This window comes from Tachyglossus aculeatus, chromosome 22 (assembly GCF_015852505.1).
Source record: "Tachyglossus aculeatus isolate mTacAcu1 chromosome 22, mTacAcu1.pri, whole genome shotgun sequence".
Classification (NCBI taxonomy): Eukaryota; Metazoa; Chordata; class Mammalia; order Monotremata; family Tachyglossidae; genus Tachyglossus; species Tachyglossus aculeatus.
In genome coordinates this window covers 48,575,123-48,587,066 of record NC_052087.1, presented here as the reverse complement: position 1 = coordinate 48,587,066, position 11,944 = coordinate 48,575,123, and the positions used below count along the sequence as shown (strand labels likewise).

Genomic DNA, 11,944 nt, shown 5'->3' with positions numbered 1-11,944 from the left:
CTACCCAACAGTGGGCTCACAGTCTGGGACGGGGAGACACTCAACAAAACATGGAGACAGGCGTCAAAATCGTCAGAACAAATAGAATTAAAGCTGTAGGCACATCATTACCAAGATAAATAGAATAGTAAATATGTACAGGTAAAATAAATAGAGTAATAAATCTGTACAAATATATATACAAGCGCCGCGGGGAGGGGAAGGAGGTAGGGCCGAGGGGATGGGGAGGAGGAGAGAAAAAAGGGGGCTCAGTCTGGGAAGGCCTCCTTCGGACCAGTACCCTGTTCCTGCCCCCGCTTGGACCCCCAGAGGGCCTTAGGCTTTGCTGATGTGCCTACAGCGTAAAATAAAGAAATAAATAGAGTAATAAATAATATTCTGTTTGCTTTCTTTTTTTTAATGGCATTTTTTAAACGCTTACTATGTGCAAAGCACTGTTCTAAGCACTGGGGAGGTTGCAAGGTGATCAAGTTGTCCCACTGGGGGCTCACAGTCTTCATCCCCAGTTTCCAGATGAGGTCACTGAGGCCCAGAGAAGTGAAGTGACTTGCCCAAAGTCACACAGCTGACAATTGGCAGAGCCGGGATTGTGAAAAAAAGATACTCCTCCATCTTTAATAAGGTGGGCAGGACTGGCTGAGAAGATGGATAACAGAAAGTCAATTGTCAGCTGTGTGACTTTGGGCAAGTCACTTCACTACCTGCATATGTGTATATATGTTTGTACATATTTATTACTCTATTTATTTATTTATTTTACTTGTACATATCTATTCCATTTATTTTATCTTGTTAGTATGTTTGGTTTTGTTCTCTGTCTCCCCCTTTTAGACTGTGAGCCCACTGTTGGGTAGGGACCGTCTCTATATGTTGCCAACTTGTACTTCCCAAGCGCTTAGTACAGTGCTCGGCACACAGTAAGCGCTCAATAAATACGATTGATGATGATGATGAACCCATGACCTCTGACTCCAAAGCCCATGTTCTTTGCCACTGAGTTAGAGTGTAAGGCAGGATTAGAACTCAGGTCCTGGATCTGTGACCCTCAGCCCGACAGCACTTACGTACCTATCTATTATTTATGTATTATAGATTATTTATATTCATGTCTGTCTCCCCCTCTAGACTGTAAGCTTGTTGTGGGCAGGGAGAATGTCTACCAACTTTGCTGTATTGTACTCTTGTATTTTCGAGCAGCAGCATGGCCTGCTGGATAGAGCCCAGACCTGAGAGCCAAAAGGACCTGGGTTCTAATCCTGGCTCTGCCACTTGTCTGCTCGGTGACCTTGCGCAAGATACTTAATTTCCCTGGGCCTCAGTTACCTCAGCTGTAAAATGGGGATTAAGAATGTGAGCCCCATGTGGGACACAGAGAAGCAGCGTGGCTCAGTATATATGTTTGTACGTATTTATTACTCTATTTATTTATTTTTACTTGTACATATCTATTCTATTTATTTTATTTTGTTAATATGTTTGGTTTTGTTCTCTGTCTCCCTCTTCTAGACTGTGAGCCCACTGTTGGGTAGGGACCGTCTCTAGATGTTGCCAACTTGTATATGTTGAAGCAGCGTGGCTCAGTGGAAAGAGCCCGGGCTTTGGAGTCAGAGGTCATAGGTTCAAATCCCAGGTCTGCCACTTGTCAGCTGTGTGACTTGGGCAAGTCACTTCACTTCTCTGGGCCTCAGTTCCTTCATCTGTAAAATGGGGATTACGACTGTGAGCCCCCCCGTGGGACAACCTGATCACCTTGTATTCCCCCAGCGCTTAGAACAGTGCTTTGCACATAGTAAGCGCTTAAAAAATACCATTATTATTATTATTATGAATCCAACCTGATTAGCAGGTATCTACTCTACACAGTACTTAGTACAGTGCCTGGCACATAGTTAAGCGCTTTACAAATAGAAGCGGCGTGGTGTAATGGAAATAACCCGGGCTTGGGAGTCAGAGGTTGTGGGTTCTAATCCCAGCTCGGCCACTGACCAGCTGTGTGACTTTGGGCAAGTCACCTGACTTTTCTGGGCCTCAGTTACCTCACCTGTAAAATGGGGATTGACAGTGAGCCCCATGCGGGACATAGAGAAGCAGCGTGGCTCAGTGGAAAGAGCCCGGGCTTTGGAGTCAGAGGTCATGGGTTCAAATCCCAGGTCTGCCACTTGTCAGCTGTGTGACTTGGGGCAAGTCACTTCACTTCTCTGGGCCTCAGTTCCTTCATCTGTAAAATGGGGATTACGACTGTGAGCCCCCCCGTGGGACAACCTGATCACCTTGTATTCCCCCAGCGCTTAGAACAGTGCTTTGCACACAGTAAGCGCTTAACAAATACCATTATTATTATTATTATATGGACTGTGTCCAACCTGATTAGCAGGTATCTACACAGTACTTAGTACAGTGCCTGGCACATAGTTAAGCGCTTTACAAATAGAAGCGGTGTGGCACAGTGGAAATAACCCGGGCTTGGGAGTCAGAGGTCGTGGGTTCTAATCCCAGCTCGGCCACTGACCAGCTGTGTGACTTCGGGCAAGTCACCTGACTTCTCTGAGCCTCAGTTCCCTCATCTGGAAAATGGGGATGAAGACTGTGAGCCCCACGTGGGACAACCTGATGACCTTGTATCTACCCCAGAGCTTAGAACGGTGCTCGGCACATAGTAAGCGCTTAACAAATACCATCGTTATCAAATACCATTAAAAAATATACTCTCCCAAGTGCTTAGTGCAGTGCTCTGCTTCCCAAGCGCTTAGTACAGTGCTCTGCACATAGTAAGCGCTCAATAAATACGATTGATGATGATGATGATGATGCTCTGTACACAGTAAGCGCTCAGTAAATGCCATTGATGACGATGAGGGCCTCAGACTCTCAGGCCTATGCGATTTCCACTAGACCACACTGCTTTTCGTACAGTGCTCTGCACACAGTAAGCGCTCAAATACGATTGATTGATTGATTGCAAGCACATATGCACATATCTATTCTATCTTATACATATCTATTCTATTTATTTTATTTTGTTAGTATGTTTGGTTTTGTTCTCTGTCTCCCCCTTTTAGACTGTGAGCCCACTGTTGGGTAGGGACCGTCTCTATATGTTGTCAACTTGTACTTCCCAAGCGCTTAGTACAGTGCTCTGCACACAGTAAGTGCTCAGTAAATACGATTGATGATGATGATGAAGCACAGAGGTCATCGATAGCTGCTTTCCCTCCCTCCCATCTGTAATTTATTTGGGGGTCCTTCTCTTTTTGCTAGACCGTAATCCGTCCCCCCGGGGCAAGGATCTGTCAACTCTGTTGTAGCCTCCCAAACTCTCTGCACTCAGCAAACTCTCAATAAATACCACTGAGTGATATTCTATTTATTTTAAAATCTATTCTATTTATTTTATTTTGTTAGTATGTTTGGTTTTGTTCTCTGTCTCCCCCTTTTAGACTGTGAGCCCACTGTTGGGTAGGGACTGTCTCTAGATGTTGCCAATTTGTACTTCCCAAGCGCTTAGTACAGTGCTCTGCACATAGTAAGCGCTCAATAAATGCGATTGATGATGATGATGATGATGATTGGACCCTTTTTCAATCTCATAGTCCAGCTGTTTGGCTTCGTGGTGCCACCCCTATCCAAACTCTTGGAACAGGTCCGCTATGCGTCCCCTGATTTTCTAATCTGGCTAATTTTCTCTCCACCAACTCTCTTGTTGACTCAATAAAAATCATAACCGTGGTATTTGTTAAGCTTGCAATGTGCGAAGCTCTGTTCTAAGCCTTGGGGTAAATACAAGGCATTAAGGCATCCAATACATCCCTTCTAGACTGTGAGCCCATTGTTGGGTAGGGACCATCCCTAGATGCTGCCAACTTGGACTTCCCGAGCGCTTAGTAATAATAATTATAACAATGATGGCATTTGTTAAGCTGTTGAGAAGCAGCGTGGCTCAGTAGGAAACAGCCCGGGCGTTGGAGCCAGAGGTCACGGGTTCAAATCCCGGCTCCACCAATTGTCAGCTGTGTGACTTTGGGCAAGTCACTTAACTTCTCTGTGCTTCAGTTACCCCATCTGTAAAATGGGGATTAAGACTGTGAGCCCCATGAGGGACAACCTGATCACCTTGTAACCTCCCCAGTGCTTAGAACAGTGCTTTGCACATGGTAAGCACTTAATAAATGCCATTATTATTATTATTAATCTCCATTTTACAGACGAGGTAACTGAGGCCCAGAGAAGTGAAGTGACTTGCCCGAAATCACGCAGCTGACTAGGGGTGGAACCGGGATTTGAACCCATGACCTCTGACTCCCAAGCCTGGGCTCTTTCTACTGCGCCGTGCTGCTTCTCTAAGTACAGTGCTCTGCACACAGTCAGCGCTCAATAAATACGATTGAATGAATGAAATTCAGGAAATGTGATCGAATAATAATAATGATGGCATTTATTAAGCGCTTACTATGTGCAAAGCACTGTTCTAATGACTAATTGAAGACCTCTAAGGACCCCACAAGCTGCTCGTCCCCTGCCTCCCCTGCCCCCCAAACTTCTAACAGCGGTGAAAACCTTGCCAGGACCCAAGCGGGATGGTTGTCTGCTTGGCAATGCTCCGGCACAATCAATCAATCAGTCGTATTTATTGAGCGCTTACTGTGTGCAGAGCAGTGTACTAAGCGCTTGGGAAGTCCAAGTTGGCAACATCTAGAGACAGTCCCTACCCAACAGTGGGCTCACAGTCTAAAAGGGGGAGACAGAGAACAAAACCAAACATACTAACAAAATAAAATAAATAGGATAGATATGTACAAGTAGAATAGATATGTACATCATCATCATCATCAATCGTATTTATTGAGCGCTTACTGTGTGCAGAGCACTGGACTAAGCGCTTGGGAAGTCCAAGTTGGCAACATCTAGAGACAGTCCCTACCCAACAGTGGGCTCACAGTCTAAAAGGGGGAGACAGAGAACAAAACCAAACATACTAACAAAATAAAATAAATAGAATAGATATGTACCAGTAGAATAGATACGTACATGTACAATGACCTCTGGAGTGCCCTGCCCTGCCGAGGACACCGATGAAAGGGCTCGAGAGATGTCGGCTGTCACCTCAATTCTTAATACTAATAACTGTGGTATTTGTTAGGTGCTTACTGTGTGCCAGGCGCCGTCCTAAGCCCTGGGTTGGATACAGGCAAATCGGGTTGGATACTGCTGGTTCAATCTCTCATCCTCTCCAGACTGGATTACTGTGTCAGCCTCCTCTCTGATCTCCCATCCTCTTGTCTCTCCCCGCTTCAGGCTAAACTTCACTCTGCTGCCCAGATTATCTTTGTACAGAAATGGTCTGGGCATGTCACTCCCCTTCTCAAAAATCTCCAGTGTCTGCCCGTCAACCTACGCATCAGGCAAAAACTCCTCACTTTCGGCTTCCAGGCTGTCCATCCCCTCGCCCCCTCCTACCTCACCTCCCTTCTGTCCTTCTCCAGCCCAGCCCGCACCCTCCGCTCCTCTGCCGCTAATCTCCTCACCGTACCTCGTTCTCACCTGTCCCACCATCAACCCCCGGCCCACGTCCTCCCCCTGACCTGGAATGCCCTCCCTCCCAAAATCCGCCAAACTAGCTCTTTTCCTCCCTTCAAAGCCCTACTGAGAGCTCACCTCCTCCACGAGGCCTTCCCGGACTGAGCCCCCTTTTTCCTCTCCTCCTCCCCATCCTCCCCCTCTGCCCTACCTCCTTCCCCTCCCCGCAGCACTTGTATATATTTGTACAGATTTATTACTCTATTTATTTTACTTGTACATATTTACTATTCTATTTATTTTGTTAGTAATGTGCACGTAGCTATAATTCTATTTGTTCTGACGATTTTGACCCCTGTCTACATGTTCTGTTTTATTGTCCGTCTCCCCCTTCTAGACTGTGAGCCCGTTGTTGGGCAGGGACCGTCTGTATCTGTTGCCGACTTCTACTTCCCAAACGCTCAGTCCAGGGCTCTTGCACACAGTAAGCGCTCAATAAATACGATCGAATGAATGAATACAAGCAAATTGAATTGGACAACAGTCCCTGTCCTACGTGGGGCTCACAGTCTCAAGCCCCATTTTACAGATGAGGTCACTGAGGCCCAGAGAAATGAAGTGACTTGTCCAGGGTCGCACAGCAGACAAGTGGCAGAGCCGGGATTAGAACCCATGGTCTTCTAACTCCCGGGCTCGAGGCAGAGCCGGCCATCTGTGCCCCTCTCGCCGGGGTCCCCATTTGGTGCCAAGACTTGGACGGTGGATGATGATGATGGCATTTATTAAGCGCTTACTATGTGCAAAGCACCGTTCTAAGCACTGGAGAGGTTACAGGGTGATCAGGTTGTCCCACGGGGGGCTCACAGTCTTCATCCCCATTTTCCAGATGAGGGAACTGAGGCCCAGAGAAGTGAAGTGACTTGCCCAAAGTCACACAAGCTGACAATTGGCAGAGCCGGGATTTGAACCCGTGACCTTTTGACTCCAAAGCCTGTGCTCTTTTCCACTGAGCCCCGCTGCTTCTCCAGCTCTGGTGGAGAGCCGGTGGAGAGAAAATTAGCCGAATTAGAAAATGAGGAAGGAGGAGGTAGGGGCCGGGGGGCTGAGCCCACTGTTGGGTAGGGACTGTCTCTATACATATCTATTCTATTTATTTTATTTTGCTAGTATGTTTGGCTTTGTTCTCTGTCTCCCCCTTTTAGACCGTGAGCCCACAGTTGGGTAGGGACTGGCTCTAGATGTTGCCAACTTGGACTTCCCAAGCGCTTAGTACGGTGCTCTGCACACAGTAAGCACTCAATAAATACGATTGATGATGATGATGTTGCCAACTTGGACTTCCCAAGCGCTTAGTGCGGTGCTCTGCACACAGTAAGCGCTCAATAAATACGATTGATTGGTTGCTGGAGAGGCGGGAGGCCGGGCCTCCCGTTCTCCTGCCCTCGCCTGACCCTCCCGCTCTCCCCCCTTCAGCTGTCGGAGAGCCCCGCCTCCCTGCCCTCCTGCCCCCCGGCAGAGACCGCCCTCATCAACCAGCGGGACCTGACGGATGCCCTCATCGACACGGAGCGGAGTCTGCGCGAACTGGCAGCGCCCACAGGTACCCGGGAGGCTGGGAGGCCGGGAGCCCGCGGGGCCGGACGGGAGGCGTCCGGGAGTAGGGCAGCATGGGGAACCCCCTCACCCCTCGGCTCCCATCCTGCCGTCCGTGCATCTCCCATTCTCCCCCCCATCTCTCTTTTTCTCCCCCCAGGCTCCGGGCCCCCGCCTCAGGCCTCTCCTGTGTCTGTTTACCTGTTCCCAGGTGAGCAGAGCGGGGCCCGGCCCCCTCCGCCCCCTGCCAGTCCCCTCGAGGGCAGCGTGGGGGCCACTGAGGAGGAGGAGGAGGAGGAGGAGGAGGAGGAAGAGGAGCAGGAAGGGGACGGGGACGCCCTGGACAGCGATGACTTCTGCATCCTCGACGCCCCCGGCCTGGGCATCCCTGTAGGTGGCGGGAGGCCGAGGGGGCGGGGGCGGAGGCCAGGACCTGTTCACGGTGCGGGATCGGAGGGGGAAGATCCAGGGGTGAGGCTGGGGGAGGACAGGAAAAGGGGGCTAAGGACTCAGAAAAGTCTGGAAGCCGAGGAAAGAGCCCAAGCCTGGGAGTCCACTTCCATCCCCAGCTCTGCCACTTGCCTGCTGCGTGACCTTGGACAAGTCACTTCACCTTTCTGGGGTCCAGTTTCCACTGGGAAGGGGAGCCCTACCGTCCCCCTATCCTCGTTAGCGAGTTGGGGCCGGGGACCGTGTCCGACGTGATTCTCTTGTATCTACCCCAGCACCGAGCACAGTGCTTGGCACCCAGTACGCTCTTCACCCCGGCTCCGCCACTTGTCTGCCGCGTGACCTCGGGCAAGTTGCTTCACTTCTCCGTGCCTCAGTGACCTCATCTGGAATGGAGACTGTGAGCCCCACGTGGGACAGGGACCGTGTCCGCCCCGATGTGCTTGTATCCCACCCCAGCGCTTAGTACAGTGCCCGGCACATAGCAAGCACCCCAGTTATTACTAGTAGGAGTACATACAACGATATAAATAGGCCTTATGATGCCAAGGGGACAGCTAGGATTGGTCCAGGCACTCCCCTAGGAGAGGAATCTGGGAGAAGAGGGCCCAGGAGCGGGAACGGTGGCGGGCCTCTCTGAAGGCCGAGAGGAGGCAGGGGGGATTGGCGAGGGGAGGAGTGGGAGCGTGCCCCCCATCGCGTGCCCACCCTTGTCCACCCGCCCTGAGGAGCCCCTCTCCCCTCAGCCCAGGAATGGGGAGCCAGTGGTGACGCAGCTACAGCGCGGCCCCATCACCGTACGGGACGGCCACTTCTCGCGGCCCCTGGGCAGCACGGACCTGCTGCGGGCCCCCGCCCGCTTTCCCGTGCCCACCAGCCGCCTGGTGCTGCGGGAGGTCTCGCTGGTCTGGCACCTCTATGGGGGGCGTGACTTTGGTCCCCACCACAGCCACAGGTGAGGCGGGGCGGAGGGCTTGGGGATGGGAGGGAATCGGGGAGGGGTGGGCAGAGGCCAAGGTTAGCGCGGGCAGAGAGCCGAGGGTGGGCACAGGGCGGGTTGGCTCCAGTGCCGTTCGCAGCCTGGCTGAGAGACGCACCAGCCGGAGGGGGCTAAATGGGCCCTGGGTGGGAGACCTTGCTACTTGTCTGCTGTGTGACCTCGGGTAAGTCCCTTCACTTCTCTGTGCCTGTTCCTCACCTGTAATAATAATAATAATGGTATTTGTTAAGCGCCTACTACGCGTCAAGCCCTGTTCAAAGCGCTGAGGGAGATTCAAGGTAATCAGGTTGTCCCACGTGGGGCCCACCGTCTTTAATCCCCATTTTGCAGATGAGGTCACTGGGGCACGGAGAAGTGAAGTGACATCATCAATCGTATTTATTGAGCGCTTACTATGTGCAGAGCACTGTACTAAGCGCTTAGCACTGTACTAAGCGCTTAGCACTGTACTATGCCCAAAGCCACACGGCTGACACGTGGCGGAGCCGGGATTAGAACCCACCACCTCTGACTCCTAAGCCCCGGCTCTTTCCACTGAGCCACGCTGCTTCTCTGTAATATGTAGTATTCATTCAGCCGTGTTTATTGAGCGCTTACTGTGTGCAGAGCACTGTACTAATCAATCAGTCAATCAATCGTATTTATTGAGTGCTTACTGTGTGCAGAGCACTGTACTAATCAGTCAATCAATCAATCGTATTTATTGAGCGCTTACTGTGTGCAGAGCACTGGACTAAGCACTTGGGAAGTACAAGTTGGCAACATATAGAGACGGTCCCTACCCAACAACGGGCTCACAGTCGAGAAGGGGGAGATGGGCAACAAAACAAAACATGTGGACAGGCGTCAAGTCATCAGAATAAATAGAAGTAAAGCTAGATGCACATCGTTAATGAAATAAATAGAATAGTAAATATGGACAAGTACAATAAATCGAGTAATAAATCTGTACAAACATATATACAGGTGCTGTGGGGAGGGGAAGGAGGTGGGGCGAGGGGGTGGGGAGGAGGAGAGGAAAAAGGGGGCTCAGTCTGGAGATCAATCAATCAATCGTATTTACTGAGCGCTTACTGTGTTCAGAGCACTGTACTAAGCGCTTGGGAAGTCCAAGTTGGCAACATATAGAGACAATCCCTATCCAACAGTGGGCTCACAGTCTAAAAGATGAAGACTGTGAGCCCCATGTGGGATAAGAATTGTATACCATCTGATTAGCTTGTATCTACCCCAGTGTTTAGTACAACGCCTGGCACATCTGTCTCCCCCTCTAGACCGTGAGCTCCTTGTGGGCAGGGAACGTGTCTGTTTATTGTTCTGTGGTCCTCTCCCAAGCGCTTAGTACAGTGCTCTGCACACAGGAAGCACTCAAAAAATTTGGTTGAATGAATGAAAGTAAGCACTCAAAAGATATGGTTGAATGCATGAAAGTAAGCGCTTAGTACAGTGCTGTGCACACAGTAAGCACTCAAAAAATGTGGTTGAAGGAATGAAAGGTGGTCCTCTCCCAAGCGCTTAGTACAGTGCTCTGCACACAGGAAGCGCTCAAAAAATATGGTTGAATGAATGAAAGTAAGCGCTCAAAAGATATGGTTGAATGAGTGAAAGTAAGCGCTCAAAAAATATGGTTGAATGAATGAAAGTAAGCCCTCAAAAAATATGGTTGAATGAATGAAAGTGAGTGCTCAAAAAATATGGTTGAATGAATGAAAGTAAGCGCTTAAAAAATACCGTATAAAAAAGAGACGTCCAGGCGGCTCCCGGGCAGAGCGACCACCCCCTCTCCAGCCGGGTCCGCTGTCCATCTCGAAGCGCTCAAAAAATATGGCTGAATGAATGAAAGTGAGCGCTCAGAAAATATGGCTGAATGAATGAAAGTGAGCGCTCAAAGAATATGGTTGAATGAATGAAAGTGAGCGCTCAAAGAATATGGTTGAATGAATGAAAGTGAGCGCTCAAAGAATATGGTTGAATGAATGAAAGTGAGCGCTCAAAAAATATGGTTGAATGAATGAAAGTGAGCGCTCAAAAAATATGGTTGAATGAATGAAAGTGAGCACTCAAAAAATTTGGTTGAATGAATGAAAGTGAGTGCTCAAAAAATATGGTTGAATGAATGAAAGTGAGTGCTCAAAAAATATGGTTGAATGAATGAAAGTGAACACTCAAAAAATATGGTTGAATGAATGAAAGTGAGCGCTCAAAAAATATGGCTGAATGAATGAAAGTGAGCGCTCAAAAAATATGGTTGAATGAATAAAAGTGAGCACTCAAAAAATATGGTTGAATGAATGAAAGTAAGCGCTCAAAGAATATGGTTGAATGAAAGTAAGTGCTCCAAAAATATGGTTGAATGAATGAAAGTAAGCGCTCAAAAAATATGGTTGAATGAATGAAAGTAAGTGCTCAAAAAATATGGTTGAATGAAAGCGCTCAAAAAATATGGTTGAATGAATGAAAGCACTCAAAAAATATGGTTGAATGAATGAAAGTAAGCGCTCAAAAAATGTGGTTGAATGAAAGCGCTCAAAAAATATGGTTGAATGAATGAAAGTGCTCAAAAAATGTGGTTGAATGAAAGTAAGCGCTCAAAAAATATGGTTGAATGAATGAAAGTAAGCGCTTAAAAAATACCGTATAAAAAAGAGACGTCCAGGCGGCCCCCGGGCAGAGCGACCACCCCCGTCCAGCCGGGTCCGCTGTCCATCTGGAAGCCGGGGAGCGTGGAGGGAGAGAGAGGGGGACGAGGTTTGGCCCTGCCGTTAGAGTGGAAGCACCTTGCGGACGGGGAATGGGTCTCGCTGCGGTGTCTCCCGAGTGGTCCGTCCTTCGCGTGGCCAGCTGGTGAGCCTTGGCCGGTCAAAGGGGAGGCCATCCCGCAAGCCTCCAACCTCACCCCTCCGCCTCCGGTAGGACGAAATCCGTGCCGCTGGGGCCCCGGGGCTCGCCCTCCCGCCGCTCGGGCCCCAACCGGCCCCAGAACTCCTGGCGCACCCAGGGGGGCAGCGGGCGCCAGCACCAGGTCCTCGTGGAGATCCAGCTCAGCAAGGTGACGGCGGGCGGGCGGGGGCCGGACAAAGACGGGGGGCCGACTTCCAGGGCGGGGGGGGACCCCAGGTGTCCATTTGGGGAGAGGTGGTGGGGGACGCACCGCGGTTGGGGTTAGCTCTCCCAGTCTGAGAGCTGGGGCGGGGGAAACCGAGTCACGCGGCTGCGGGGGGCGACCGCTCCTGTGTCCCGCTACCGGCCTGGGACGCCCTCCGAAATATCCAGCGGACAGTCGCTCTCCCCACCTTCAGGCCTTATTGAAGGCCCATCTCCTCCAAGAGGCCTTCCCTGACGGAGTATATACGTATATATGTTTGTACATATTTATTTATTTATTTT

At 50.0% G+C, this 11,944-nt stretch overlaps 1 protein-coding gene across 3 annotated transcripts in view; it reads left to right on the top strand.

Moving 5' to 3' along the window:
• Positions 1-11,944, top strand: part of ATG2A (autophagy related 2A) — an 89,613-nt gene that overhangs the window by 53,523 nt on the left and 24,146 nt on the right. For 2 of the 3 annotated variants that reach the window (XM_038764465.1, XM_038764463.1), the window contains 4 exons: positions 6,988-7,114; positions 7,268-7,497; positions 8,304-8,512; positions 11,471-11,606. In XM_038764465.1, coding sequence (XP_038620393.1) covers positions 6,988-7,114; positions 7,268-7,497; positions 8,304-8,512; positions 11,471-11,606 — 702 coding nt within the window. The remainder of the gene's footprint in view (positions 1-6,987; positions 7,115-7,267; positions 7,498-8,303; positions 8,513-11,470; positions 11,607-11,944) is intronic. The other variant, XM_038764464.1, reaches the window with a different exon arrangement.